Below are 23851 nucleotides of genomic sequence, written 5' to 3' on the forward strand. Positions count from 1 at the left end.
TTTTAAGATACCATTATTATCCCTCACAAAAAACAGCCTTTGATCCCATCGCCCTTTCAAACTACTGCTCCATCTTCAACTTCTATTTCCTCTCATGATCTTGCGCATTTCATACTTCCCAAATTCATGCCCAACTCGTCCAGTACTCCCATGTTTGACGGGGCAGAGCCCAGATTAACAGGTTTCAAAGTACCAAAATGGTTCTCAAAGTGCAGGTGGCATCCTATATGACTGACAAAGATAAACTATCCCTCTGTTCTTATTGACCTGTCTGCAACCTTTGACCAACACTATCTTCCTCCAGTGCCTCTCCATTGTTTTCCAACTGGATGGGAATATACTCACCTGGTTCCACTTTCATTAATAATTGTAGACTGGGAATCATCTTCCTGCTCCCACAATGATACCTCTGGTATCCAAAGATCTATCCTACTCGTCATCCACATGCCGTCCCCTGGAGATATCATCTGAGTACTGGAGCAGAAATATCCTCCTTTTTAAATATTAGGAAGAATGAAATCATTGTCTTTGGTGCAAAAAAGCTCTAATGAAAGAGCATCGACCTGAAACTCTGTTTCGATATGCTACCTGACCTGGTTGTTTCCACCATTTTCTGTTTTTACTATGGCCCCCATTCCCAACTTTGATCCCCAGCCACTGACTCCATCCCTTTCCCTAGCAACTGTCTGAGACTAAAGCAAATACTTTGTATACTTGGTGTCATATTTGATCCTGAGATGGGTTTCCAACCACATACCTGCGCCATCACTAAGTCCACTAATTTCTACATTATCCAACTTTGCCTCGCCTCCGTTCACCTGCTGCTGAAACATTCATTGATGCCTTTGGTGCCTCTAGACTTGACTATTCTATTCCAGTGAACTCGTGGGTGATTTCCCACATTCTACCTTTGGTAAACTTGAAGTCTTCCAAAACTCCAGTTTCTTTACTCACACCAAATCCTATTCAACCATCATCCTGATGCTCACTTTCCAACCTCATCTTTAAATCCTACCGTTACCTCACCCCTTCCTATCTCTGTAATCTCTCCCAACCCCAGAACCTCAAATCCTTGTTTTACTAACCTACCTTCCACCCTCACGTTTTTCTCATTAATCCTCTGACTTAAATAAATACAGAAAATGCTGGAAATACACAGTAAGTTGGGCAGCATCTGTGGAAAGACAAAAAGATTTGGCATTTGAAGTTGTTGAAGTACCTTCTAATTTACTGTGAACAATATCACAAAACTTGTAATTCTTTAAATGCCTTGTTTCAAGTGCATAGTTGGTGTAACCATTACACTTGGTTCATTCCTCATTATAGCCGCCATGACATTTAAGCATATTTTCAGTCTCGTTGTATGCAGTGTCACAGTAGATTTTCTACTTTTATTTGTAAAGTAATGTTTAACAGTTGGAAGTGTTGAAGAGAAATTTGCCTCCATTTGTGAATTGCCAATTTGATTACTGAAAGGTAAAATGATTATTACAAACAATTTTAATTCAGAGAAAGCATTTTGAAAAATCCTGCATCAAAGTTGATCACCTTGTGGGAAATTAAACGTTCAAATATTGGAAATTTGTCATAAAAACAGAAGAATACTGGAAATACATAACAGACGTGTCCACACCTGAAAAGAGAAGGGGTTGTTTAACAATTTTCTTTTTTAAAAAAGGATAATGGATTTTTCAAAACTTGAACCTGTTCTTTGTTTGACAAAGGTTGATGAACCCCCTCTCTTGGTTTGGTATTTTCTTTTATTAAAGTTGTTCATTAACAAAAAATACATTTTTCAATATTCATTCTGAAGTATTTTTCAATTTTGTTATCAAATAGGAAATGTCTGACCTCAACAAGTACACTCCCCCTCCTCAATCTTTTGACCTTTATATTGCTGCTAGCAAGCACTTCCAACAAGCTAAGATGATACTGGAAAACATTCCAAATCCAGACAATGAGGTACTGTGCACTTTACTGTAAAATATATTTACAGTATAATGTTTTTGTAATGACATTTTTTAGGGAAATGATATGGCATTTTTACATTTTGTGCTGGATTTATAGAACCCCAAATGTACATCTCGTTACTTCTGTTTGAGTAGCTTACTTTAGTTTCATCCGCCAGCATTAAGTATTTTCATAAATGGTATTACAAGCAGAGGCCAAATATTTACTTTATTAATCTTGCATTGAATCTGCTATTCAATGTACACTAATGCTCAATATACCCCTTTTTTGGGAATCACGAGACTAATTGTTCCTTTTTCCAGCCTGTATGTGATATTTTCCCCTGTGGCGTGCAATTTGTTTTTCAGGTTAATAGAATTTTGAAGGTTGCAAAACCTAATATTGTGGTGATGAAGTTGCTTGCAGGAGGCCACAAGAAAGAGTCTAAGGTAAGTGTTAAGACCTTGAGAAATACTATCACATTATTCTGGTTCTCATTTTCGAAACGGTATCGGCACCCAGGCAGATCCGAAATTTGATCCCTGATCTATGCTGAATTGCCTAATCTAAGTAGGGACAAAAGTGAAAGTATTAATAATTGACCAGAGCACCTATTTGGGAGGTAGAGATCAGTTAGGGCCCAGCTCCTTGTCGTTGAATAAATAGTGCTGGAAGCTGCATATATATGGTAGTAATCTCAGCTTGATGCTCCTGAATTTGAAAAGCTTTCCAAGATCGAAGCCTAGATTTGGGCAGCACGGTAGCATAGTGGATAGCACAGTTGCTTCACAGGTCTAGGGTCCCAGGTTCGATTCCCGGCTTGGGTCACTGTCTGTGCGGAGTCTGCACGTTCTCCCAGTGTCTGCATGGGTTTCCTCCGAGTGCTCCGGTCTTCATCCCACAGTCCAAAGATGTGCAGGTTAGGTGGATTGGCTATGCTAAATTGCCCTTAGTGTCCAAAAAGATTGTGGGGTTACTGGGTTACGGGGATAGGGTGGAGGAGTGGGTTTAAGTAGGGTGCTCTTTCCAAGAGCCGGTGCAGGCTTGATGGGCTGAATGGTCTCCTTCTGCGCTGTAAATTCTATGGTTTTTTGATGGGGTGGGGTTCCAGTTCCACGCCAGACGATGTTTAACATGGAGTTAACCACCAAGGTGCAAACCATTGTCTCACAAGATGGAAAGCTACCAAAACCAAAGTTATGTATTGGCTATACCCTACAAGGCAACAATCAGAAAATAGGGTGGAAAAGTATAATGCCAACTCTCTATTCCCTGGAGTACATCTCATTTTCTATAAATTCAGAAAGCAACCACCCATTTCTGAGCAGCTCCATGTATATTAAGTGAACATGGCATAATGAGTTAAATTTTTTGCCATTCTATCTCCTTGCATTATCCATATAAAACCAAAATTAAAGATTGCTAAACTTTTAATTTTCTATAACGCATCATTGCAAGGGAATACATGATGAACAGCAGGACCCAGGGAAACACCGAGGATCAGAGAGACCTTGCTGTGCATGTACACCGGTCTCTTAAGGTAGCAGGGCAGGGAGATAAAGTGATTAAGAAGGCATATGGTATACTTTCCTTAGCCGAGGCACAGAGTTAAAGAGCATGGAGGTTATGCTGGAACTGTAGAAAACGTTGGTTAGGCCACAGCTAGAATATCGTGTGCAGTTCTGGAATCCACATTATAGCAGGGATGTGATAGTACTGGAAAGGATGCAGAGGAGATTTACCAGGATGGAGCCTGGACGAGGGAGTTCTGGCTTTGAGTTCTGGCTATAAAGAGAGATTGGATAAACTGTGGTTTTCCATGGAGAAGAGGAGACTGAGGAGGGACATGATTGAACAAAGAACAATACAGCTTAGGAACAGGCCCTTCGGCCCTGTACCAGTCATGATACCACCTTTGGCCAAAACCCTCAGCACTTCCTAGTGCCCTATCCCTCTTTACCCCATCGTATATACTATATCCATATATTTGTCGAGTTGCCTTTTGAACACCGTTAATGTATCTGCTTCTATAACATCCCCTGGCAACGCGTTCCAGGCACTCACCACTCTCTGTGTAATAAAGACCTGCCTTGCACATCTCCCCTAAACTTTGCCCCTAGTGACTGACCCCTTCACCCTGGGAAAGAGTGCCTGCCCATCCATTCTATCCATGCCTCACAATCTTGTAGACCTCTATCAGGTCGCCCCTCAACCTCCGTCGTTCCAATGAAAACAGTCCGAGTCTATTCAGCCTCTCCACATAGCTAACACCCTCTAGACCAGCAACATCCTGGTAAACCTCCTCTGCACCCTCCAAAGCCTCCACATCCTTCTGGCAGTATGGCGACCAGAATTGTGTGCAATATTCCAAGTGCTGCCTGACCAAGGTTCTATACAACTGGAGCATGACGTGACAGTTTTTCTCCTTGATGCCCCATCCAATGAAGGCAAGCATTCCATATGCTTTCTTGACTACCTTGTCTACTTGTGTTGCCACTTTCAAAGATCTGTGGACCTGTACGCCCAGTCCTCTCTGATTTTCTATTTTCCTAACAGTTTTGCCATTTACTGTATATTTCCTCTCTATGTTAGACCTACCTAAATGAACTACCTTACATTTGTCCGGATTAAACTCCATTTGCCATTTCTCTGCCCAAGTCTCCAACCTATTTCCTGCTGTATCCTCTGATAATCCTCAACACTATCTGCCACTCCACCAACCTTGGTGTGATCCGCGAACTTAGTCAGACCAGCTACATTTTCCTCCAAATCATTTATTTATACTACAAACAACAGAGGCCTCAACACAGATCATGGTGGAACACCACTAGTCACAACCTTCCATTCAGAACAAACGCCCTTCTACTGCTACCCTCTACCTTCTATGACCAAGCCAGTTCTGTATCCATCTTGCCACCTCACCTCTGATCCAGTGTGACTTCACCTTTGTACCAGTCTGCCATGAGGCACCTTGTCAAAGGCTTTACTGAAGTCTATGTAAACAACATCCATCGGCCTCCCCATATAAATCATATTTTTTCACGTCCTCAAAAAACTTGATGTATAAAATTATGAGAGGCATAGATAAGAGTAGTCAGGAAGAAACTTTTCTCCTTGGTGGGAGCAATCAATAACCAGGCAAGGGGAAGGAGGTTTAGAGGGGATGGGAACTCACTTAGTGCTAGGGGCTTAGACGGGGCAGAGTTTGTAAGGAGCATCCAGGAGGGCTTCTTAAAACAATACGTAGACAGTCCAATTAGGGAAGGGGCTGTACTGAACCTGGCATTGGGGAATGAGCCAGGCCAGGTGGTAGAAGTTTCAATAGGGGAGCATTTCGGGAACAGTGACCACAATTCAGTAAGTTTTAAAGTGCTGGTGGACAAGGATAAGAGTTGTCCTAGGGTGAATGTGCTAAATTGGGGGAAGGCTAATTATAACAATATTAGACGGGAACTGAAGAACCTAGATTGGAGGTGGATGTTTGCGGGTAAATCAACATCTGACATGTAGGAGGCTTTCAAGTGTCAGTTGAAAGGAATTCAGGACCGGCATGTTCCTGTGAGGAAGAAGGATAAATACGGCAAATTTCAGGAACCTTGGATAAGGAGAGATATTGTAGGCCTCGTCAAAAAGAAAAAGGAGGCATTTGTCAGGGCTGGGAACAGACGAAGCCTGTGTGGAATATAAGGAAAGTAGGAAGGAACTTAAGCAAGGAGTTAGGAGGTCTAGAAGGGGTCACGAAAAGTCATTGGCAAATAGGGTTAAGGAAAATCCCAAGGCTTTCTACACGTACATAAAAAGCAAGAGGGTAGCCAGGGAAAGGGTTGGCCCACTGAAGGATAGGCAAGGGAATCTATGTGTGGAGCCAGAGGAAATGGGCAAGGTACTAAATGAATACTTTGCATCAGTATTCACCAAAGAGAAGGAATTGGTGGATGTTGAGTCTGGAGAAGGGTGTGTAGATAGCCTGAGTCACATTGAGATCCAAAAAGACGAGGTGTTGGGCATCTTGAAAAATATTACGGTAGATAAGTCCCCAGGGCCTGATGGGATCTACCCCAGAATACTGAAGGAGGCTAGAGAGGAAATTGCTGAGGCCTTGACAGAAATCTTTGGATCCTCACATTCTTCAGGTGATGTCCCGGAGGACTGGAGAATAGCCAATGTTGTTCCTTTGTTTAAGAAGGGTAGCAAGGATAACCCAGGGAACTATAGCCGGTGAGCGTTCCGTCAGTGGTAGGGAAATTACTGGAGAGAATTCTTCGAGACAGGATCTACTCCCATTTGGAAGCAAATGGACGTATTAGCGAGAGGCAGCATGGTTTTGTGAAGGGGAGGTCATGTCTCACTAACTTGATAGAGTTTTTCGAAGAGGTCACAAAGATGATTGATGCAGGTAGGGCAGTGGATGTTGTCTATATGGACTTCAGTAAGGCCCCTCATGGTAGACTGGTACAAAAGGTGAAGTCACACAGGATCAGGGATGAGCTGGCAAGATGGATACAGAACTGGCTAGGTCATAGAAGGCAGAGAGTAGCACAGGAAGGGTGCTTTTCTAATTGGAGGGCTATGATTAGTGGTGTCCCGCAGGGATCAGTGCTGGGACCTTTGCTGTTCGTAGTATATATAAATGATTTGGAGGAAAATGTAACTGGTCTGATTAGTAAGTTTGCAGACGACACAAAGGTTGGTGGAATTGCGGATAGCGATGAGGACTGTCAGAGGATACAGCAGCATTTAGATCGTTTGGAGTCTTGGCCAGAGAGATGGCAGATGGAGTTTAATCTGGACAAATGTGAGGTAATGCATTTTGGCAGGTCAAATGCATGTAGGGAAAATACAGTGAATGGTAGAACCCTCAAGAGTATTGAAAGTCAGAGAGATCTCTGTGTACAGGTCCACAGGTCACTGAAAGGGGCAACACAGACGGAGAAGGTAGTCAAGAAGGCATACGGCATGCTTGCCTTCATTGGCCGGGGCATTGAGTATAAGAATTGGCAAGTCATGTTGCAGCTGTATAGAACCTTAGTTAGGCCACACTTGGAGTATAGTGTTCAATTCTGGTCGCCACACTACCAGAAGGATGTGGAGGTTTTAGAGAGGGTGCAGAAGAGATTTACCAGGATGTTGCCTGGTATGGAGGGCATTAGCTATGAGGAGCGGTTGAATAAACTCGGTTTGTTCTCACTGGAACGACGGAGGTTGTGGGGTGACCTGATAGAGGTCTACAAAATTATGAGGGGCTTAGACAGAGCGGATATTCAGAGGCTTTTTCCCCAGGGTAGAGGGGTCAATTACTAGGGGGCTTAGGTTTAAGGTGCGAGGGGCAAGGTTTAGAGGAGATGTACGAGGCAACACACAGAGGGTAATGGATGCCTGGAACTCGCTGCCGGAGGTGGTGGAAGCAGGGACGATAGTGACATTTAAGGGGCATCTTAACAAATACATGAAGAGGATGGGAATAGAGGAATACGGACCCAGGAAGTGTAGAAGATTTTAGTTTAGACGGGCAGTATGGTCGGCACAGGCTTGGAGGGCCGAAGGGCCTGTTCCTGTGCTATACTTTTCTTTGTTCTTTGGCAAGAACTTTTGCATGCAGAGCGGGGTGCGAGTCTGGAAATCACTGCCTGAAAAGGTTGTGAAGGCAGAGACCCTCATACAAGAGTTAGTATAGTTTATTCGTTGTTTTCAATCGTCTTTCAAATGTTATTTTCTGTATAATGTATTAGCTATTTGCTTGAGAGCTGCCATTTCGTTCCATGCCCATCGGTTTCCCACTGGGCATTCTCTGAAGAAGGTGTTGTTTTACAGAAGATTGGGAAGCATTGTATGGTGCATTTCCCACAAACTCTTATCCCTAGATCAAACTATATTGTCCCATATGCATATTTCAAAAGAGCCATTCCTGTGAGGGTTTTGCTTTACAAGAAAATCCTGAAACGTGTGAAATGTAGCAATGTGGCCGAGAGCTCCCATTCAGCCATAGTCCCAGATGACCATTGCTGCTTTCCCCTTTTGAGAGGGGAGTGCTGAATGATGGTGATTTAACCTGAGGATCACCACACCTCAGGCGAGGGGCGAGGTTCAGAAGGTGGGCCTTCATGAATAACCTCAGTCGGTCCAAGAAATGAACCCGTGCCGTTGGCCTTGCTCTGCATCACAAACCAGCTGTCTAGCCAACTGAGCTAAACCGGCCCCTCCAGCACAGTACCACCAGCAGCCATGAAAGTTTGTTTTCTCGGAATAACAACTTAATTTACCCAGATTTCGCAGTCAGCAGTCATGGAACAGTGCTCATTGTTAATCCATGACACGGGTACCTGCTTCAACTTTTTGCAGGTTTTTGAGCAGCACTTTATGGTTCCTAGAGATCCTTTCTAGTGCAGCATCCTCTACAGGTGAGCACAGCATGAAATCCGTTGTGGCTCTATTTACCTAGTGACCTGCTCAGCCATTAAGTCTAATCTCTCGTCCATGCTGAGTTAGTTAGCTGTTCTTATCCAGTGCAGCAATACAATTAGTCCCAGCAGCGGGGAGAGGAAGACAGCCAGTGGCTGTACTCCAGGTAACTATATATCAGTGGTGGGCAACTTTTGGCCTAGGGATACATGCAGCCCATTCCGAGTGCTGTCCACAGAACATTTTGTTGATAGTTGCCACATTCCACTGATTTCCATCCTTATAGTTTTTTTCCTACCAGTACGACTGAAGTGAGATGCATGCCGATTGCTCACACAGACTCAGAGCCCCATCTCTGCTTCCAAAAAGTGTAAATATTTACCATTTTGAAGTTGATAGTTTTATTAATATACAAATTAAGCATTTTCTATAACTCATTATGAAATATTCAGCATGTCTTTTATGTTTAATTTTATTCATGGGATTAGTGAACAAGTCTAGTTTCAATCTCTTAGCCCAGTGAGATGAAAGAGGACTACTCATGCGGCCCGTTCACTGTTATAGAACATAGGAAAAGACAGCACAGAACAGGCCCTTCGGCCCACGATGTTGTGCCGAACTTTTGTCCTAGATTAAGAACAAATCAATCTACACCCCAGCAATCTACCGTAATCCATGTACCTATCCAATAGCCGCTTGAAGGTCCCTAATGTTTCCGACTCAACTACTTCCACAGGCAGTGCATTCCATGCCCTCACTACTCTCTGGGTAAAGAACCTACCTCTGACATCCCCCCTATGTCTTCCACCATTCACCTTAAATTTATGTCCCCTTGTAATGGTTTGTTCCACCCGAGGAAAAAGTCTCTGACTGTCGACTCGTATCTATTCCCCTGATCATCTTATAAACCTCTATCAAGTCGCCCCTCATCCTTCTCCGTTCTAATGAGAAAAGGCCTAGCACCGTCAACCTTTCCTCGGAAGACCTACTCTCCATTCCAGGCAACATCCTGGTAAATCTCCTTTGCACCTTTTCCAAAGCTTCCACATCCTTCCTAAAATGAGGCTACCAGAACTGCACACAGTACTCCAAATGTGGCCTTGCCAAGGTTTTGTACAGCTGCATCATCACCTCACGGCTCTTAAATTCAATCCCTCTGCTAATGAACGCTAACACACCATAGGCCTTCTGCACAGCTCTATCCACTTGAGTGGCAACTTTCAAAGATCTATGAACATAGACCCCAAGATCTCTCTGCTCCTCCATATTGCCAAGAACCCTACCGTTAACCCTGTATTCCACATTCATATTTGTCCTTCCAAAATGGACAACCTCACACTTTTCAGGGTTAAACTCCATCTGCCACTTCTCAGCCGAGCTCTGCATCCTATGTCTCTTTGCAGCCGACAACAGCCCTCCTCACTATCCACAACTCCACCAATCTTCGTATCTCCTGCAAATTTACTGACTCACCCTTCAACTCCTTCATCCTAGTCATTAATTAAAATCACAAACAGCAAAGGACCCAGAACTGATTCCTGCAGTACGCCACTGGTAACTGGGCTCCAGGCTGAATATTTGCCATCCACCACCACTCTCTGACTTCTATCGGTTAGCCAGTTCGTTATCCAGCTGGCCAAAGTCCCCACTATCCCATGCCTCCTTACTTTCTGGGGAAAAGTACCTTACCTACCATGGGGAACCTTATCAAATGCCTTACTAAAATCCATGTACACTACATCCAAGGCTTTACCTTCATCCACGTGCTTGGTCACCTTCTCAAAGAATTCAATAAGACTTGTGAGGCAAGACCTACCCCTCACAAAATAGTGCTGACTATTCCTAATCAAGCAGTGTCTTTCCAGATGCTCAGAAATCCTATCCTTCTGTACCCTTTCCATTACTTTGCCTACCACCGAAGAAAGACTAACTGGCCTGTAATTCCCAGGGTTATCCCTATTCCCTTTTTTGAACAGGGGCACGACATTCGCCACTCTCCAATCCCCTGGTACCACCTCTGTTGACAGTGAGGACGAAAAGACCATTGCCAACGGCTCTGCAATTTCATCTCTTGCTTCCCATAGAATCCTTGGATATATCCCGTCAGGCCCAGGGGACTTGTCTATCCTCAAGTTTTTCAAAATGCCCAACACATCTTCCTCCCTAACAAGTATCTTCTCGAGCTTACCAGTCTGTTTCACACTGTCCTCTCCAACAATATGGCCCCTCTCATTCGTAAATACTGAAGAAAAGTACTCGTTCAAGACCTTTCCTATCTCTTCAGACTCAATACACAATCTCCCGCTACTACCCTTGATCGGACCTACCCTCGCTCTAGTCATTCTCATATTTCTCACATATGTGTAAAAGGCCTTGGGGTTTTCCTTTATCCTACCCGCCAAAGATTTTTCGTGCCCTCTCTTAGCTCTCCTAATCCCTTTCTTCAAATCCCTCCTGGCTATCTTGTATCCCTCCAGTGCCCTGTCTGAACCTTGTTTCCTCAGCCTTACACAAGTATCCTTCTCCCTCTTAACAAGATATTCAACCTCTCTTGTCAACCATGGTTCCTTCACGCGACCATCTCTTCCCTGCCTGACAGAGACATACATATCAAGGATATGTAGTATCTGTTCCTTGAACAAGTTCCACATTTCAATTTTGTCCTTCCCTGACAGCCTATGTTCCCAACTTATGCACTTCAGTTCTTGTCTGACAGCATCGTATTTACTCTTCCCCCAATTGTAAACCTTGCCCTGTTGCACACACCTATCCCTCTCCATTACTAAAGTGAAAGTCACAGAATTGTGGTCACTATCTCCAAAATGCTCCCCCACTAACAAACCTATCACTTGCTCTGGTTCATTACCAAATACCAAATCCAATATGGCCTCCCCTCTGGTCGGACAATCTACATACTGTGTTAGAAAAGCTTCCTGGACACACTGCACAAACACCCCATCCAAACTATTTCATCTAAAGAGTTTCCACTCAATATTTGGGAAGCTGAAGTCACCCATGACTACTACCCTGTGACTTCTGCACCTTTCCAAAATCTGTTTCCCAATCTGTTCCTCCACATCTCTGCTGCTATTGGGAGGCCTATAGAAAACTCCCAACAAGGTGACAGCTCCTTTCCTATTTCTGACTTCAACCCATACTACCTCAGTAGGCAGATCTTCCTCAAACTGCCTTTCTGCGCTGTTACACTATCTCTAATTAACAATGCCACCACACCCCCACCTCTTTTACTACTCTCCCTAATCTTATTGAAACATCTATAACCAGGAACCTCCAACAACCATTTCTGCCCCTCTTCTATCCAAGTTTCCGTGATGGCCACCACATCATAGTCCCAAGTACCGATCCATGCTTTAAATTCACCCACCTTATTTCTGTGCTTCTTGCGTTGAAGTATACACACTTCAACTAATTTCCGTGCCTGCAAGTACTCTCCTTTGTCAGTGTTACCTTCCCCACTGCCTCACTACATGTTTTAGTGTCCTGAACATCGGCTACCTTAGTTGCTGGACTACAAATCCGGTTCCCATTCCCCTGCCAAATTAGTTGAAACCCTCCCGAAGAGTACTAGAAAACCTCCCTCCCAGGATATTTGTACCCCCCTGGTTCAGATGCAACCCGTCCTACTTGTACAGGTCCCACCTTCCCCAGAATGCGCTCCAATTATCCAAATACCTGAAGCCCTCCCTCCTACACCATTCCTGCAGCCACGTGTTCAACTGTGCTCTCTCGCTATTCCTAGCCTCGCTATCACGTGGCACCGGCAACAAACCAGAGATGACAACTGTCTGTCTGTCTTGGCTTTTAACTTCCAGCCTAACTCCCTAAACGTGTTTATTACATCAACACCCCTTTTCCTACCTACGTCGTTGTAATCAATGTGCACCACGACTTCTGGCTGCTCCCCCTCCCCCTTAAGGATCCTGAAGACATGATCCAAGATGTCATGGACCCTGGCATCCGACAGTCTCGCCCGTGCCCACAGAACCGCCTGTCTATACCTCTAACTATGGAGTCCCCTATAACTAGTGCTCTCCTAATCTCCCCCCTTCCCTTGAGCCCTAGAGCCGGACATCGTGCCAGAGACCCAGTCACTGCAGCCTACTCCTGCTAGGTAATTCCCTCCAACAGTATCCAAAGCGGTATATTTATTGTTGAGAGGAACAACCACAGGGGATCCCTACACTGACTGCTTCCTCCTCTTAACTGTTACCCAGCTACCTTTGTTCTCAGGTGTAACTATGCTCCTGTAGCTTCTATCTATCACCCCCTCAGCTTCCCAAATGATCCTCAGTTCATCCAGCTCCAGCTCCAGTTCCCTAACACGGTCTGTGAGAAGCTGGAGGTGGCTGCACTTCCTGCAGGTGAAGTCAGCAAAGACACTGGTGGTCTCCCTTACCTCGAACATTCAGCAGGAGGAACATTCCACTGCCCTAGCTGCCATCACCTCTACTTAGTCTCCCAGTAAAAAAGAAAAACAAAGTAAAAAGCTTACCTGCTCACAGCACTGAGTCTGTTTTTTTAGGTTAGAGGAGGAGGGAGGGTGGGAGGCACTACACGTGTAGTGTCTCTGGTTTCCTCACCTCAATTTTATTGGGTAATACAACCTTCCCAGGTCTCCCCACGGCCAACTTCTGGTTTCCTGCTCCGAAAAAGTAAGTTTAAAAATCAAAAACTCAGCTCACCTTCCAGCTCTCCCCTCCAAAAATCGCTCCCCTCTCCACTGGAAGAATATATAACACTGTTATGTTATATATGGACTTCTGCTGGAATTGTGTATGGATATTGGATGAAGATAAGACTGGGCTGAGCTACAATGCTTTCCAAGGTTGAAATCATTGTGTCATGGATCACATTAAATGTGGCAACCATGCTAAAAGCCTGACCAGTTCTGTACCCTAACAAACATCCAACAACTTTTTCAGGCCTGCTGCCTGATATCATGAGATATCAAATTATTCATATACCAATGTAATTCTGGGAAATAGCTAATTGGACTAAATTGTTTGTTCCAAAACTCATTAATTGGCATTTTTGAAATGTCTATGTTTAATCGCTAAACATTTCAACTATTCACCAACAACAACGTACCTCACCCAGCAGCAATAAGTGCTCAAAAATCTGTGCCTATTTTCTGATCTCTGCCAGGGCTGCCAGTTTATGCTCAAAACATTTAGGCTCATCTTCCAGGAACATATTTTGGTTTAATTGCAAACATTCCTAATTTTTCATCAACTTTTCTGCTGCTTTATTCTGCATATAATTTATATATATTTATAATCAAACTTTAAGACTCCAAATAGGATGCCTGTATTTCACAGCCTTGCATTTTCAGGTGCAGATTTTCAGATGGTGGTGGCAATTAGACAATGTACAAAGATTGAAGACAAATAGTAAGAGGACAGGAGCAGCAGCTTGGTGCAGTTATATGGTTCAGGTAGATGAGTGTCAAGAATGGGGCAGTCGATTAATATGAGAGGCCTATTGGCTGGAAGATGTTTGGGGTGGAGGTGAGGAAGAGGTTAAAATCGCTGAGAGATAAGTAAATACAAATATGCAGAGTGATTTTAAGCATTAGCAAGAACTGGCCGTCAGATATAATAATCTTTATTAAAGGCTTTTCAATATATATTCTGGAGATATATAATGCAGTGAATGCAAACTTGATATGCTTGCATCATTAAGACTTGTAGAATTTAAATCTGCTTTTGAAATACTTGATAATTCTTTTAAATTTCAGGTTCCTCCAGAATTCGATTTTTCTGTTCACAAGTATTTTCCAGTCGTCAAGTTAATCTAACTCCAGTGGAGATAATGGCTGTGGATAAAGCGGAAATTCAACACTTGAAATATTTTGTTCCAGCTGTGGCTATGTTCCAGAATATGAGAAAGGGACTATGTAAAATTCAAAGCTGTAAGCACATCAACAGCAATGCTTTGTATATGCTGCTGTACTGTGTTAATACTGTGACCAGAATAAAAAATATAACTTTTTAATTTGTTTTGATACCAGTAGTGGATGAAAGCCAAGTCTCTCACTCAGCACAACCTTTTTATCTACTGATAACTGTAATATTGTAAATTTCAGCCATATTTTAAAAATGTCTTAAATTACCAACTTTCTCTTTATAAGGTAATAAGTTTGTCTTTTCGTCCAAGAAAGGAAAATCAGAGCAAGCTGCGGACTGTAAATCGCCAAGTGCAAGGCACCTGACTTAAATGGACAACCATAAAATGAGAGAAATTACTAAAAACCAACACCAATGCAGAGCATCTAATCCGATTATGCTCCTGTAAGGGACTGTTAAATGTTTAGAGAAGAAATCCAGACACCAGGAACTACACCTGATTTACTTATAAACAAAAATGTTATTGGACATCAAAAATTAAAGCACTTTTAATGATCTGCAGTGAATGCAGCTACTTCTGGGCAACCAAGTGGATAGATACATTTGTTTTCCTTCTGTTTACCCCCCCCCCCCATTTCCATCAAGACTGGACCAATGCATTTGTATGAAACCACCAAAGTGAGCTCAGTATTTCAGCATTCAGTTACAGAATTAAGTAATAATAATCGCTTATTATCACAAGTAGGCTTCAATGAAGTTACTGTGAAAAAGCCCCTAGTCACCACGTTCCGGCACCTGTTCGGGGGGCCGGTATGGGAATTGAACCCACGCTGCTGGCATTGTCCTGCATTACAAGCCAGCTGTTTAGCCCTCTGCTATACTAAAAACAGAAAATTACCTTGAAAACCTATTCATAGATCTTTCAAAGTCAATGGACTGGAGTCCAGTGACCCCAGAATTGCATCGGGTGGAGAATCGCTCGTCTGCCGAAAAGAGATTGGGGCCGGGCCCCCAATGGAATGCCATACTCCGGCACGATAGCAGCGTGAATGCATTCCACTTCCCATGCTGGGAAATTGTGGCAGCTATAAGCATATTAAAGGACCCGACTCGGTAGTCTCCGGCCTCTCGCGATGCTCAGTCTCCGCCAGACAGAAGTGCGCCGGAGATGTTCACTTGCACTATTTTAAAACGGGAACAGAACGCTGTGTCTGCTGAGGGTGAGAGAGGAGGTATGCCAAGTTTCCAAAGACACTGCCAGTTGAGCCGTTGGCTGGGGAGGGGGTGGTCTGCAAGGGTGGGGTGAAGTACAGTGGGGTCGGCCAGATGAGCTGCGGGACCGGGTGGCCATTTGGCTGCACGCTCCACCTACTGCCCACTGTGTCGCATAAATGTGCAGAAAGCCACTGCCATTTGGGTACACCCCCACCACCCCCAGACAACCCACCAATGGGATACGTGTGGCACAGCACAGCCAGTGGCCTCTCAGTACGCCCATCTGAAATACTGCCTCACTGCAGGGAGATGGGGGTGCAGAACACACCGCGAACAGCAGACAAAAGCACCATGGCCCCCACCAGTGGCACCATCAGCCAGCCCACCCCACGGGATCACCAGCCGTCAACAAGCCCCGCCGCCCAATGTGTCCCTTCCCCGGGACAGGTAGGCACAACCGGTGCATCACACACAGAACAACGGCACACTACAGCCCCAACAGGTGCCCATACCCATCTATGCCACCAGGTATGGTGCTGGTCGGTAGCACGCAGTGCTCCCCCCGCAACTAGGTGGTACCCTGCTGGCTGGGTAGCATGGCCCACCCAAGGAAGGCACCCACGGTAGACCCCACAAGAGGAGGCGGGACAGGGACCACAATGCAGAACGCTGGCAAGGAAGGGTGGCGGGAGGCAGGGACTCACTTTAGGTACCTGGGGGTGCAGGTTGCTCGGGATTGGGGGGGGGCTCCGTAGGTACAACATTTCTAGTTTGATGGGGAGGGTGAAAGCTGATCTGGCAAGGTGGGATGGTTTCCCTCTGTCACTGGCAGGTCGGATACAGGCGGTTAAAATGAATGTGCTGCCGCAATTTCTGTTTATTTTCCAATGCCTGCCAATTTTAATAACTTATTGTCACAAGTAGGCTTTAATGAAGTTACTGTGAAAAGCCTCGTCCTACCAAAGGCATTTTTTAGAGAGATTGCAGGGATGATTACCTCGTTCATTTGGGGAGGGAAGGTGGCCAGAATTAAAAAGGTGCTACTACAGAGAGGAAGGCAGGCAGAGGTTTGGATCTTCCAAACCTGATGTGTTATTACTGGGCGGTAAATGTGGAGAAGGTACGGAGCTGGATCAGAGTGGTTGACTCCCAATGGGTCAGAGTTTGGGACGGGGGTCAGGATTGAAGGCACTAGCGACAGCGCCGTTCCCGACAGCCCCGGGTAGATACTCGAGGAGTATTTGAGTATTGTTGAGAATTTGGAGGCGGTTTTGACAGCACTTCGGGTTGGGGGCAGGGTCAAGGGAAATGCCGATGCGGGGGAACCATAGATTGGAGCCAGGGACGTGAGCTGGAAATTTTCAGAGATGGGAGAAAGGAATTAGGTCACTAAAAGATTTGTTTCTTGGGGATCGTTTTGTGGGATTGAAGGAGCTGGGAGTGAAGTAGGGGGAAATATTTAGATACATGCAGGTTCGAGACTTTGCCAGAAAGGAGGTACAGAGCTTCCCAGTAGAGCAGGCTTCCACATTGCTGGAGGAGGTGCTGATGACAGGACTGGAGAAGGGGGTAATATCGGCGGTTTGCGGGGCTATTTTGGAAGAGGAGACGGCGCCGCTAGAGGGTATGGAGGAGGGGTTCTGGAGTGAGGTGCTCCGGAGGGTGAACGCCTCCACCTCGTGTACAAGGTTGAGGCTGATACAGCTGAAGGTGGTGCATAAAGCGCACCTTACAAGGGCAAGGATGAGCCGTCTCTTTGAGGGGGTAGAAGATGTGTCTGAACCTTGCGGGGGACGCCCCGCAAACCACGTTCACATATTTTGGTTCTGTCCAAAGCTGGAGGATTACTGGAAGGAGGTTTTTATGGTAATCTCTAAGTGGTGTATGTGAAACTGGACCCGGGCCCTCGGGAGGCCATATTCGGGGTGTCAGACCAGCTGGGTTGGAGACTGGTGTGGAGGAGATGTTGTAGCCTTTGCCTCGTTAATCGCCCGAAGGCGGATCCTGTTAGGATGGAGATCAACCTCACCACCCTGTGTCCTGGCGTGGTTGGGGGACGTGCTGGAATTCTTGACGCTTGAAAAGGTCAAATTTGAACTGAGGGGAAGGATGGAGGGGCTCGACAATTCATGGGCGTTATTCATTATGACTTTCGAGAATTGGATCACATCGAACTTTGGGGGGGGTGGGGGGGGGTTCGGGGGAGAGTGTGTTAATGGTGACTCCTTTTTGTCATTTGTTTATGTTAACACGTGGGTTAATATTTGGTGGGAGGATGGGATCGTTGTTATTGATATGGGGATTAACATTACATTCGTTACTGATTATTGTTTGGTGTAAATTTGGGAGAAAATGTGAAAAAGGTGAATAAAAAATATTTTTTTCTTTTGAAAAGATGTCCTTCCAGCCACGCCCCCCCCCCCCCCCCCCCCAATGACAGGGAAGCGTGTGGGGGGGGGGGAATTGGACGGGGGTAGGGTTAGGATTGTGAGTTTGGGGAGGGGAGGAATATGCATGGGCTGCAGTGCAGGCCAGGGCCACTCTGTAGCTCGTTGAACCTGGTTGGGCACGGGAGTACACACCATGCTAACATGTCTGCTCTTTACCACCTGCAGGAAAGGAAATGGATTTGGGTGTAAAGCTGGATGTGGTTGGCATCTGCAGCTCGGTGGATACACAGGGTGCACGAGCAAGAGCTGTTCGGGAAGGACATTGCGTAACAGGAGCTTGCCCCAGAGGAGCAGATGATGACAGAGAGCTAGCAGGCCGAGGAGGTCAAAAGGCGACTTCGCAGTAGGCTGAGTGTATACAGGTAGCGCCTGTCGCACGAAGGCCTGCCGACCAAGCATGTCATCGATGAGTGGCTGAGCAGGGAAACCATGCAATATCTGTGGAAGATCATGGCACATATGGAACCCCAGAAGGGAGTATAAGGGAGGATACTTGTTCCCGGTACCGGACCATCAAGATGACGGCCGCCTTGATCGTTTTTGCCACGAGGTCCTTCCAAGCAAAGTAGGGAGCTGTCTGGGATTTCCCAGACCTCTTTGCACAGTGCATCCACGTCGTAATGGATGCCATGTATGCACCGGCGACTCATCCTTCGGAGTGTACAGAGCCCACCGTGTTGCCTGGGCAGCAGGATTCGCTGCCATTACCGGCATGACACTGGTCTGGGGATGATCGACATGACGCTTGTCACGTGTGATTTCATTAATCGGAAGGGATTCCATTCCCTGTGTTCAGTTGCCATGCGACCACAGCTGCACATAGTGCATGTCTGCACCTGCACCTGGTATCCAGGCAGCGTGCACGACGCCTTTGTCCTGGTACACCCAATGGTCCCCAGCCTCTTTGAAGCGCTCCCTCCAGTGAGGGGCTGGCTTCAGGGCAACAGGTTATCCACTGCAGCCGTGACTGATGACGCCTATCCTCAGGCCGATTTGGAGAACCGCTATAACACCCATGCAGCGACCGAGGGTGTCATCGAGCAGTGCGTTATGTGCTGAAGGCACGATTCAGGTGCCTGGATCGCTCTGGAAGGGCCCTCCAGTACAGCATCACGGTCGTCTGCTGTGTCCTCTACAACATCGCGCAGCAGGGCAGCATGCCTCATCAGACGACGAGGGGCAGGACACGAGACCAGGCCAAGAACAGGAGGCCACACGCCATGGACTCCAGGTTGCTGGGCACAGGACAATCTAATTGCCTCCAGGTTTGCTGACTAAGGGGCATAACCACAGAAGCTTAACTGTCCCCCATCCTCCCTGGACCCCAACCCCAGAGCATCCCACCAGCTGCACCACAGGATGTTGGCCCCTGGGGTGGAGGATGATGACAATCCGCTCCTTGATGAGCTCAGGTACTCCACAATGTCCAACTCCCGTCCCGGTGTCACATACCACCGTCTGCCCAAGTGACCCTGCATGCGTGCTAGGCATTCCATTACAAGGGCCCACAGTCCTGGAGGGGCGGGTGAGCTTTGATCGGGCACACGACAATTGGCTCTGAACATAGAATTTACAGTACAGGAGGCCATTCAGCCCATCGAGTCTGCACTGGCCCTTGGAAAGAGCACCCCACTTGAGCCCCACACCTCCACCCGATCCCAGTAACCCCACCTAACCATTTTCGACACTGTGGGCAATTTAGCGTGGCCAATCCACCTAACCTGCATATCTTTGGACTGTGGGAGGAAACCTACGCAGACATGGGGTGAACCAAGGCGAGAATCGAACCTGGGACCCTGGCGCTGTGAAGCAACTGTGCTAACCACTGTGCTACTCTACCACATGGCATTCCTGTCCCTGGCCCAGGCCCCTGCTGCCTCCAGGGGCAGCCACCAGGGATACCCCCAACTGTCCTGGGAGCTCTGGCCCGTACCATCCTCCCAACTCCCGCACTCCAGATCGTTGGCTTCCCACATAAACCACCGCCCCCGCCCCAAACAGACACACCCTCTGCGCCCAGACCATCCCTGTAGTCACTGCAGTCAGTCAGCAACTGCGCTAAGTCCCTCTCAGGTCAGTCAGCACCTGGCCACTGGTCTTGACGCCCATCGCCATTGTGATTGGGCCACACTCTGGAGTTCCGCAGCAATGCCCATGTGGCCCTGGTACATGGCTGCCTGCTTCATGCCCGCCCTGTCCTTTGCCTCAGCCAGCACCTGCACATTACCCAAGGCCTTGTACATCCTGACCCATGGCTGAAACCTTCACAACCAAGGCCACCACCGCGGATATCACCTTTGTGGTGTTGGTCTGGGTGGCATGCATGGTCGGCATTCCCTCCTGCACTTGTAAGCAGTCGGACTCCCTCATATAGTCATCGGCTCTGCGCCTACATCTCCAACATTGATGGGACCGCCCTCTGCAGAAGCATAACATCGGTCTGGACAGCAGCTAGTTCCTGGGGTTGGGCTGCCCTCAGACCGTCTGCCCCTGCAGGGATTCCTACCTCCACCTGATGCACTGCTGCATGTGTGCCAAGCCTAACATGCCCAACCGAGGTGAGTGCCTCTGTGATGATGGAGGGTGTTGGTGAGAGCTGTGACGAGAAGTCGGTGCCGTCCCCAGACATGTGCTCCGAGGTGTGGCGGACGTGGGACCCCAGACGGTCCCGTCACCCAGTGGGTCACGGCAGGAGACACCAGCCAGTTCCTCATCGTCTGGTGGTGACCCTGCAAGACACAAGATATGACGCATGGTTAGATCATGGGTGGGGGCGGGGGACTCACGTGCCATAGGGATATCGCAACGCATTGGGGGCACACTTCATTGCCTTATGCCGGCATCTGCCTCTGCAACTGCCTGCTCTCCCACTCCGCTGACCAAGTCCAATGTCCTCTGCTGCGTGAGGGGCCTCGGGTCTGGCAGGCCCTCTCTGATCGTCTCTTTTCCTGCTCCCTGCGGTTGTCTCCTAGCGGGACAGATAATGCATTGTGAGACACTTGGACATGGGCAGCAAAAGGGGTCTGCAGCTGCTGGCTTGTGTCTACGGGTCATCCCGGCCATAGCAGGCAGTACAGATGTTGGCATGGGGTACAAGGGGGCTGCCGACGGGTGGGGTGCTTTTGCCCACTTTGGGGGGGGGGGGCCTGAAGGGTGTGGGAGAGGGTGGTGCCAGGGGCACAAAGCTGGTGACTCACCATGTTTGACCAGGTTTCCCACCCTAACCCAGCACTGCCGCCTGAGCCAAATTAGGGGTGGTGCCAGGGGCACACAGCTGGTGACTCACCCTGGTTGCCCCGAGGTCATGCAGCTTCTTCAGACACTGCTGCCCGGACCTTGCGGTGGGGCTCTCAGCCTCTGCCACCTGCACCCAAGCCACCTTCTCACCCCAGGGAACAGGGTGTCCCACCTCTCTTCCACAGCATCCAATAGAGCTCAGCATCTGCGAATATCAGGGCCGCTCTCTAGGGTGGCATCTTCTTGGCTGGAATGAGTGTGCGTGAATGGAGTGCTTATGTGCAGCTCCAGCTTGTCAGGCTTTCCAGTGCAAATCCCGACCACAGCGAATCCGACACCGTTGTGAGTTGGAATTGCACTGGCTCCATGTGGCGCGATTAGCATGCCTGAATTGCTCCGGGACTGGTGCCGCCATCAGGACCATGGGACACCTGCCATTCAGTCCCGGTGTCGGCACTTAATCTCTCAAACGGAGAATCCTGTCCAATGTTTTTAAACATTGCTCTCACTGATTTGGTTTTGCTTCTTATCAGATCCTAGGTATAAAGGGTGCAACTCATCCATCAAGACACTAAGCTTGCATTTATGTCTAATGTAGGAAAAAGTGCTCATCAGTGAAATGCAGTTTCTCTCCTTAACCTTTAGCAACCAATAGCGTACTATTGCTGGAAAATTACTTATAAAGAAATTTGAGATGACAATTTAGATCTTCAAAAATCATAAAAGACATTGATGACATAGACATTACGAATATCACTAAACTGCAATCACAGAACATCACTACAAAATTAGCAAACAGCTTCACTCACATAGCATTTGATGCTGTGTCAACTTTTTGATAAATTGGAAGGAGAGAGATTGTCAACAATAAGGAGAAAATGACAAAGCAGAAAATACTGGTCAATCAAGCAGGTCTTCCAGCATCCGTGGAGAGAGAAGGGAGCTAAAGTTGAGAGTCTGGACAACTCTGTCAAAGCCATATAAAATAACATGATTAAATACCACGTGAAACATGCTGTTGGGAATATAGATGAGTGGATTGTGGAGTGCAGATGGTCATCGTTGGATTAAAAATCACTTTTAATTACTAATAGAAGCTATTAAAAATTTGAAGAAAAATCTAAACTGCTATGTTGTCTGGACATGCTTTCCTTGCAAATTGTGCTGTTGTTTGTACATTAAATAGCAGGACAAATTAATTCGGATACTTTTAAATACAACTAACTATCTGCATTGTGGTAATGCTGATAAGAGCACAGTTTATTCCATTTGGCCATTTCATTTACATAGATTCAAGATTACCAAACTGCATCTTGTGTAGCAAGCTGGAATGGCAAGCAAATCAGGATGAACAGGAAAAGAGATACAAAGCCAAATCAAATGATATAATACTGCCAACATTTCTAAACATCTTGGGGCTAACATAGAAGAATGGAAAACTGCTATATCAGAAATTCTGAGAATCATGGTACTGATTTGAAGTGGCAAGAGCTGAATAGTAAATAGCAATTGTCCTTTTTGGACAATTGGACTGCCCAATTCTTGAAGAAACCTCAACATTCAGAACAATTATCAGAACAAGAAAACAAACTGCACAGTAAGATTCAAAGGTAGCAGCAGGATGCCTGATGCTCCTGATGCATGACCCTCACAACCATAAACATTAATGATGTCCAAACTGTATGAAAAGCATTAGACTTGGAAAATTAAAATACTAATACAGAGTGTCCCAAATGAAAAATAACAACCATTAAGGTACAAACTGCATCCAGCAAGAGCGCAGGGAAGAAATCAGAGGTATGAGGTGTCCCCACTCTCGCTGGCTGACAGCAGAGTTGCAATTATTTTTAATTCCCTTTGTTTAGACTTGCACTGATGGTCAGAGCATATATTTAAAATGGCTAATTTTCAAGACTGATATCAGAAATCCACCAAATGGCAGAAGTTTCTCATCCCTGGCAGTGAAGTCCCCTGGCCAATATTTATTCATCAATCAACATCACAAAGACATTATTTGGTTATCACATAGTTGTTTGTGGGAGTTTGCCATGCACAAATTGGCTGCATGTTTCATACATTACAACAGCAACTACATTTCCTCCGTTCGGTGTAAAATGCTGAGCCTCCAGTGGTCATGAAAAGTGTAAAATAAATGCAAGTTTTTTCTCCAAATCGCACTATACAAAGAGAAGCATTCCTGTGTGCATTTCAACATTTATACCTTCACCACCAAAGAGATGAACTGGGCTAATTTATGTAATTTTCTATTTGTGGGAAAAGACGACTTTTTCACCCAAATCTAATGCAAATAACAAAGAAGTGGATTCTTTAAACTCCCAAACAGTATCTTCTGATCACAAGTTCTTCTAACTCAGTACTCTGCTGACGCCTCATATATGTGCAATTTTGAACACATTAATTCAAATATGCATTTGCAGAGAATTTCTTTAGCAACTACTTCTGCTGTGCCAGAAGTATGGTTAAGTTCCATCTCACAGCCAGCATTATAACACAGCTTTGAGGAAGTCCCCAGAAGTGCGGAATTGAATTATAGAAGAACAACATAGGATGAGTCTTGCACCGAAATTGGTGAACAGGCTCTTAGCTGGTAGACCTGTAGCTCGTTTTGGAATTGGATTGGTTGGAAAGAGACACATCATCTGGATCTTTAATATTCCACAAAGCAGACATGATATGGACACACTTGATTTATAATTGCAAAACTAAATATAT

At 46.2% G+C, this 23851-nt stretch overlaps 1 protein-coding gene across 1 annotated transcript in view; it reads left to right on the forward strand.

The window, feature by feature from the left end:
• naa35 (N-alpha-acetyltransferase 35, NatC auxiliary subunit) overlaps positions 1-14364 on the forward strand; it is a 110504-nt gene extending 96140 nt beyond the window's left edge. Inside the window, exons 21-23 of the mRNA XM_072516704.1 lie at positions 1840-1962; positions 2319-2399; positions 14108-14364. Of these exons, the coding sequence (XP_072372805.1) occupies positions 1840-1962; positions 2319-2399; positions 14108-14167 (264 nt within the window). The 3' untranslated portion in view covers positions 14168-14364. The remainder of the gene's footprint in view (positions 1-1839; positions 1963-2318; positions 2400-14107) is intronic.
• The last annotated feature ends 9487 nt before the right edge of the window (positions 14365-23851 follow it).

The sequence above is a fragment of the Scyliorhinus torazame genome, chromosome 9 (genome assembly GCF_047496885.1).
Source record: "Scyliorhinus torazame isolate Kashiwa2021f chromosome 9, sScyTor2.1, whole genome shotgun sequence".
Lineage (NCBI taxonomy): Eukaryota > Metazoa > Chordata > Chondrichthyes > Carcharhiniformes > Scyliorhinidae > Scyliorhinus > Scyliorhinus torazame.